The sequence below is a fragment of the Apodemus sylvaticus genome, chromosome 6 (genome assembly GCF_947179515.1).
Source record: "Apodemus sylvaticus chromosome 6, mApoSyl1.1, whole genome shotgun sequence".
NCBI classification, from domain to species: Eukaryota; Metazoa; Chordata; class Mammalia; order Rodentia; family Muridae; genus Apodemus; species Apodemus sylvaticus.
In genome coordinates, this window is record NC_067477.1 from 109,729,955 (window position 1) to 109,737,997 (window position 8,043).

Genomic DNA, 8,043 nt, shown 5'->3' on the forward strand with positions numbered 1-8,043 from the left:
GGGCCACCTCACGGCCACCCGCTAAGCCTTTCCAGAAGAGTCCCGTGTCCCAGGCCATGATGTTGCTCTGTGGCCAAGAATGACCTTGACAATCCAGATCTTCCTGCTCTCTGCTCTCACTGCCCTCCCCAGGCCTGCAATTACACATGCGCACCGCCTTTTGGTTCTGGGGCTCAAACTCAGGGCTTCTGGCTGGCTAGGCAAGCACTCTACCACCTGTATACAACTCAGCCCTTCTAACGTCAGTAAATATTTTAGTTAAAATTAAATACTAGAAATTAAATGAGGCAAGAGGGACAGACACTTCAAGTACCTAAGGCTGCCCGCGGTTGGCGGCTGCAGCACAGCTTTGGGGCAGCACCGCACAGTTCTCTATCTCTTTCTGGGTTAGGCAAGGAGAGAGGTCAGACCGAAAGGGACTGTCCAAGTCCCCCGGTTTCATAGTCAAAACTATATTGGTTCTCTGAAGAGTTCACTATTTCTGTTTTGAAACCTCCAAGTCAAACCCCCGGGTCTCGAGAAAAGCTGGTGGCTAACACACACAGGTGCATGCGCAAACGCTAAATGTTTTTTTAAAAAATTGAAAAAAATTCCCAGAGAATCTTCTTCTGAAACTTTTTAAAAAAGAGTTTTATATTTTGTAAACGATTTTAAAATACAAATATTCACAAATGCCCATTTCAAGTGCGTTTTTTTCATATTTTTTAAAAGGAAAAAAAAGTGATGGAGAGTGCCACAAGGTGGCGCTAAAATCTAGTGAAAAATTCCAGTCTCTGCTCTAGTGTGATCTAGTAGGGTGTGATTTACAGCCGCCCCTGGGGGAGGAGGGTACAGAAGCAACAACAAAACCCACAAAACAAACAAAGGGCAGATACGTTACGCTGCAGCCTAGAATAGTCCCTTTCTGTTTGAAAGATAATTTCTGCTCTCACACTGGTATGTGTACATTAGCCGTCTTACACTGAATCTATATATGAATAACTCTTGGAGAAGAATTAAATCTAGCCATTGCCTTGCAGTGAAAGTGCATTTTGAAGGGTGTGGGACTGGACAAGGGGGGTGGTCCTATAAAACCCACCACTGAGTTTGGAAAAGTTAATCCTATAAGCAGTGAGGTCTTTGAAGCCCCCAGCCCTCGAGAGGGGCAAGTGTGTCGTGTGAAAGAATACCACGGAAAGTCGCTGGAGAATGGGATTATTTTTCTTTCTTGACTTTGGCATAATTTGCACACTTTGTATTTTTAGCAATTATTTCAATTTTTTGAAATTGAGCTTGGAGATTTGAGCTTGGAACACCCCATATAATACGTCTGGAAATCAGGAAGTGAGTGGACTTGATCCTGCTTCCTGATTCTTTGTATTTAAGTCTTTTTTTAAAAACCACATGGTATAAAACTCTGTTTTACATTTTCTTAATATTTAAAGTGGAAGGACAGAGCCAAGTTTCCCAAGCTATATTAAGACCATGGAAAGCAATGCTAACAATACAGCAATCAAAAGTATTAACTAAGAGGAGAAAAATATGTGTAGATAAGATTTTTTCCCCTAAAAGGCATATGTGGGGCCTGTGTGTATGCCTGTGTGTATGTGTGTGCGCGCGCGTGCACACACACACACACACACATACACATGCAAGCAGACTGACTTTCTAAACCAATGACAAACCAAACCATGTGACAGTTCCTTAGGTCTGAAAAACTAAAGCATAGAAAAACAAAGACTGGGCCCTGTGGTGGAGATAATCCAGAGTACAAGAAACACAGTTCTCCTGACACTAATGGAACCTTATGGCTTGATCATATCCATATAGATACATAGAAACTGTAACATACACGTGAAAAACATTGGCTGACCATGTATGTTTGGTCAGCTTATAGCAGAATCTGGTGTTAACGGAAAAGTTCCATGTTTGAGAGACTGGGTTAGCTCCCAAAGTCCTGTACCCTTCCCCGTTCTCTGTCTCGCTTTGTTGCCCAGACTGACCTCCAGCCCCTAGACTCAGAAGATTAAGCCCTGAGCCTCCCATGTGGACGGGTCTACAGGTGGGCAGGCCTAGCACTGTACAGACGTTTTGTTTTGTTTTGTTTTTACTGATTCTTGCAAAGGGCCAGGCACAGGGCTAGGTCTTCATGATGCTCAGATGAGAGGAAATCCCGGCCCTCAGACAACTCACAGTCCAGGGACAGAGACAAAGAAATGGGCAACCACCTCACCGTGACATGGTGGGTCACTGAAGAAGCTTTTTCTTAGCTGGAACCCTTAGCCTGGCCCTCCATGAGGGACCCCCTCAAGCAGCTGTGTTAAGCCATTTTCCCATTTTCCTTTTTTTTTCTCCCTCTGTTCAATTTCTCTTTGGGGGTGGGGGGAGATGGTAAGTCCCTCCTCGACTCCCTCTGCTGTTTTCTGCCTTTTCTATTTTTTACAATGGTCTGACAAATCCTTTAAGATAGGAAGAGGTGTCATCTTCTGCAGGAAGGGGTAATTCACGAATTAAGACCTGGCATATACCAAGAAACTCTATGCCCAGGCACAGTAACAGCGCGGCCCCCCTGCCAGTCCCCTGCGAGGCTGGCTGCATGCCTGCTTTCCCAGCTTCAAGCTTTTCATCTGCTCGAGGAGTTGTTGGGGTGGGTGGGTTTTCTTGCACAGTGTTAGTTACTTCAAGCAGTTCTCTGGCTTTAGGACAAGAATCAGATGTGGTGTGGTAGAGCTGGGTGAAGGTGGCCTGCCCAAGCCGGATGGTTTCTTTTTTCAGCAGAGTGCCCTGCGCCTCTCTTCCATTTGTCCTACAGCTATGCCTCTCCTAGATTCTTCCCCTCACCTTCTTCACCTAAGACCTAAGCGTGGGCCATGATGAGAAACGCCTAGAGTGGACTCACCCTGGCCCTCACAATTTACTGTCAGCCTCTCTCCGAGAAAAGGCTGCCTCTGGGCAAGTGCCAGAGTTCGGCCCAGAGCAGAAGAGGGTTTAATCTCCTTAAGAAAGTAAGAAAGAACGAAACCCTAGGCTAGGTAACAAAAACGTGCACGGGTGTCTGTTTAAGTGAAAACAAAACCACGTTAAAGGCGCCGCCCCTCCCCCATGTTTATTCGCCCGGAGTTCGCTCGGAAGCTAGGTAAATCTGAAGCCGAGGGAGCAGCCAACGCCCCACAAAAGTGCAGCCGGTCTCAGAACTGCCCGCCCAGACCCGGAGGGCTCCAGGCTGCTTGCTCCACAGTGTCTCACTTAGAGAGGCTGCGAGGAAGGCGGGGACGCGGCGGCCACACCACCCCCGGGGCGGGTAGCCGCGCAGACTCCACATTCACCGCCTCTCCCAGCCCCGCGGACAGGGCCGTCAATCAAGCTGACGCAGACCCGCCTTCGGACTGCAGCGGTCGGCCAATCGGAGCCAAGCTCCGCAGCGATGAGCTCAGCCCGATGGCTTCCCATTGGGTGGCTATATTAAGAAAGTGGCCGGACTCTTTAAATAGCGGGCGCTAGGGCCGCAGCCCGCATCTGCCACCGCAGTCCGGTTGTCGTCGTCTGTGCCCCTTGTACCCTAAGTCTGGAGAGAACCCGCCCGGGGGAAAGAAGCTAGGCCGGGTCCGCAGTATCAGCCATCACTTCGCACAAAGCAGCGCAGCTCCGGGACCGCCGAGGACCACAGCACTGCCCGGCAGCAGCGCGGGACACTCGGTGCACCGTATGCCCCTGCGCCCCCGCCGAGGCAGCCGGAGCGCCCCGAGAGAACGCGCCACCGCGGGGTCCAGGTGCAGTTAACGAGCCTAGCCCGCAGCGCGCGGTCGCGGGAGAGCGGGGAGCGGCAAGCAGGGAGCGGGACGGCGGCGAGGCGCTCGCGGGCCCCTCCTGCTGCCCGCGCCCGGCGAGCTCATGGCGGCCATCCGCAAGAAGCTGGTGGTGGTGGGCGACGGCGCGTGCGGTAAGACGTGCCTGCTGATCGTGTTCAGTAAGGACGAGTTCCCCGAGGTGTACGTGCCCACCGTGTTCGAAAACTATGTGGCGGACATCGAAGTGGACGGCAAGCAGGTGGAGTTGGCGCTGTGGGACACGGCAGGCCAGGAGGACTACGATCGTTTACGGCCGCTCTCCTATCCGGACACCGACGTCATCCTTATGTGCTTCTCGGTGGACAGCCCGGACTCTCTCGAGAACATCCCCGAGAAGTGGGTGCCCGAGGTAAAGCACTTCTGCCCCAATGTGCCCATCATCCTGGTGGCCAACAAAAAAGACCTGCGCAGCGACGAGCATGTCCGCACGGAGCTGGCCCGCATGAAGCAGGAGCCAGTGCGCACGGATGACGGGCGCGCCATGGCGGTGCGCATCCAAGCCTATGACTACCTCGAGTGCTCGGCCAAGACCAAGGAGGGCGTGCGCGAGGTTTTCGAGACGGCCACGCGCGCCGCGCTGCAGAAGCGCTACGGCTCCCAGAATGGCTGCATCAACTGCTGCAAGGTGCTATGAGGGCCGCGCCCCTGCCTCACGCCCTTGCCAGCGTGGCTTCCCCACCCCCTTGGCCCGGTCGCCCACGAACCGGGAGAAAGGGAGACCCGTGCTCCCCGAGGACACCACCAGACTGCCTGACATCTGCTGGTGGCTCTGGCTGGTCACGCTGAGAATTAGCGTGGGCACCGAGCTCCCCCTTCCCAGTGTCTGTGTGTGTCCAGCTGTGTGGCACAGGCCTGGGCGCCCTGCTGAGTGCCAAGGGGTCCCTGAGCATCCTTTTCTAAAGAGCCAGGCCTCAAAGTGTGGTTGTGTGTGTGTACGACTCCCTACACCCCCCCACCCCACTCCTGCCCCACCCCCACCTCTGGTTTCCCCCAGAGGCACGCAGAGTGGTCAGGCCCCAGCAGATGTTCGCTTGTAACCAGCAAGCCACTACTGTTGCTCCATGTCTGTAACATAGACCCCTGGAATCGCGGGAGGGGAGGGCTGGGGAGAATAGGGATGTTACATAAATACAGATTTTATTTTCGGAGGCAGAATGGTATTGTTTAGTGGTGAGTGGTATGACCAGGGCCCAAGAGCAACTCCTTTCCCAGGCCTGGGTTAGGCACCCACCCATCCAAGCATGAACTGGACTTGGCCATCGTTCCACACCCTGGGGAAGACATTTGCAACTGACTTGGGGTTGAGAGGAAGCAGCTCAGACACAGTGTCTCCTGGGCCAACCCCCAGCGAACCTCCCCTCCCAGCAGAGGATCCAGGGTGTGCTGTGGGGTCACTTTTGCCATAAGCGAACTTTGTGCCTGTCCTACAAGTGAACATTGTTCAGTTCAAGAGACTATTGTTACTGAATTTATTTAAAGGCTGAAGCTTTTTTGTTGTTGATGAAAGAATTCTTTGCACAATTGTCCCATTGTTTGACACCCTGTGTACTTGTCATTTGCATAAGACAGCATTCTGACCACACTTGTGTGCTGTAACCTCTTCTACTTCTGATGGTTTGTTTTTTTAAATTAGGATGACTTTAAGGAGATTACAAAAACAACTAATTTTTGCTTTGTTTTCTTGAAAAAAAGTGTCAACAGTGTGTTTTTAATCTGTGTAGCATACGCACAGTTCTGGTAAAGGAATGCGACAGGGATTGGGGCCTATTTAAACCTCCCCCCCCCCCACAAGTCTCCATCTGTGTGAAGTTTTCTGTACATTCTATGTGCAGAGAAAAGCCTCCTCCACCCTTATTCCCCCCCACCTCCCCAGCCCAGTGGTACTTCTACTAAATTGTCTTGTTTTGTTTTTGTTTTATTTTTTTTTAAATAAACTGACAGATGACAAATGGTGAGCTTATGATGTTTACATAAAAGTTCTATAAACTGTGTATACAGTTTTTTATGTAAAATATTAAAAGACTATGATGACATTTATAAACGGCTCCTGTGGCTTAATACTTAATAGTGTCATAGAAAATGCCTGAGCTGGGGGTAAGGGAAGAGCTCCCGTAGAGATCCTTCCTGGCAGTAATTACATCTCCTATGTAGGAAATATGGCCAGTGAGCCTGGCACCTTTGAGGGCTTGGGTGACCCTGAGAGGCCAGGTTATTCGTGTCAAGTTCCTGGAGGAGGCTAAACTTGTCAGTCAAGTCCCATTGGGTGAATGAAGCAAAGGTCTTGGCCTGACTTCATCTAGGTCTTTAAGAAGTGCCTGAGGATTATTCAGGGCTCTCTACCTTCTCTCACTTGGACAAAGTTGCCATCTCTGAACGTTAAACTTAGATGACTTTTAAAAAAAAAGGTTTTTAATGGGGAGGGGGCAGAGTTAATCACATATAAGGACCAGGCTAGGATTTAAGAGGTGGGTAATGCCTTCAATCCCAGCAGAGGCAGGCAGATCTCTTGAGTTCGAGGCCAGCCTGGATTACAGAGTGGGTTCCAGGGCTACACAGAGAAACCCTGTCTCAAAACAACGAAAAACAACAACAACAACAAAAAAAAAACCAAACAGGGGAAAAGCCACAAAGAACAAACAAAGGGATAGACAAAACTAGAAACTAAGCTGGTGTCTCTGGGAAAGGGATGTGTGTGGCGCTCTTGAGTAGGAGCCTAGGGAGGGAGTTGAAATTAGGAGCTGGCTCTTTAATGAACAGAACTTTGTCTGAATGTTTATGAAGGAAGGAACCCGTGATGCCTTATTCTAAGATCCAGGACCGGCCCTGGGTGGTTGAGAGGTAGGTACTCAGCGCTGGAGCAGACTTGTTTTGAGACAGGCTTCCTTCTGCAGTGTGCTCCAGCTAGCCAGGCCGCCTGGCTCGTCAGAGACCACATTAAAACCCGGCTCTAGACCGGAGGCCTCAAACCTGCCAGCTCCCAGAAGTTTCCAGGGAAGCGTGCCAGCCTCTCCCATCAACTTCACGGGTGTATGTTTGCTTTTGACGGCCTTGCTTTCTGGGCTCTTCTTGCTGGGTTGCCACCCTCTCTAAGCCCCACCCAACTCCCACCCCCTGGGGTCCAAACTGGGGAGGCCTCCTTTGAAGTTGCATGCTTCAAAGAGGAGGCTTCTGTCTCCCTGTCTTCCCTCAGACTCTGAAGCACTTTTGTGAGCTCAGAAAAACCTGTCTGTGGTGACCTTTCACCCAGTTAAGCATTCTGGAACCGGGGCCTGCAGCTCTGCAGAGCCAGGGCCCACAGGCCAACAGTAGGGGATTGTTAGGGCTCTGCCAGGAGTGAAGAGGCTGGGCCCACCCTGGGTGGCTGCTTCTTTGAGCATAACTTACCTCTTCCCGTCCCTTAACACCACTCACCTTTATCCCACAGCTCATTTCTTTTCATTTTAGAGACAAGTCTTTTCAATGAAAAACAGTGTTTACTTGAAGATTTCAGAGTCAGAGGCCTTCGGTACCAGGGAGTGCAGGAACTCTCTGTTGGGGAAGAGCTCAGGCCTGGGCCGAATGCCCAGAACTCAGCTCTGCAGCCAGCTGTCTGAGAGCCTGGAGACCCTGTATCCTGAAAAGGCCCATTCTGGACTTCCTGCCAATGCAGATCTGCCTGGTACCTAAAGCTGTTTTTCCGTGTTTGGGGGAAGACCAACACACAGATAATGCGTGGCAGCCCGAGTTACACTTGTTTTAAGATTCAGATCACTTACTGTAATATTCCTGCCAGAATACACTCTTTTTGTTACAGCAGGGCCCAACTGGAAAATATAAAGATGAATTGCTGTAGGCTGGAAAATCAATTAGGAAAAAAAAAGGTAAAACATCTGGTGTTATTCTTAGGATATGAAAATTCATTTTGCACATTTAAAATAAATGCATTGAGTTCAATTAAATGCCAGTTGAACTGGGTTTTTGTTTGTTTGTTTGTTTTGTTTTGTTTTTTTTCCTGGGAAAAATGGTGGTGGTGGGGAGTTTCATTGATCCTGGATTTTACAGTAAGGGGCGATGTCTAGAATTCTTTAATCTTAATTTTAATTCAGTCCGGGTTGGAAGGCCTTTTCCACATGTATTTTAACGGGGATTTTAGAATTTGCGTGGCAGGAATCATACAGCGAGCTGGTTAAAATGCAGATTACTGCTAATGGTAATTAATGCTAATCAGAGTTTCTGA

At 50.0% G+C, this 8,043-nt stretch overlaps 1 protein-coding gene across 1 annotated transcript; it reads left to right on the forward strand.

The window, feature by feature from the left end:
• Window positions 1-3,476: 3,476 nt before the first annotated feature.
• On the forward strand, window positions 3,477-5,776 carry Rhob (ras homolog family member B). Its single transcript, XM_052186139.1, has one exon. The coding sequence runs from the start codon at window positions 3,871-3,873 to the stop codon at window positions 4,459-4,461; it is 591 nt and encodes a 196-aa protein (XP_052042099.1). The 5' UTR covers window positions 3,477-3,870; the 3' UTR covers window positions 4,462-5,776.
• Window positions 5,777-8,043: the final 2,267 nt, after the last annotated feature.

Bases quoted from the DNA above. Each gene is read 5' to 3' on its own strand.
- Rhob (XM_052186139.1), top strand. From the start codon at position 3,871: ATGGCGGCCATCCGCAAGAAGCTGGTGGTGGTGGGCGACGGCGCGTGC.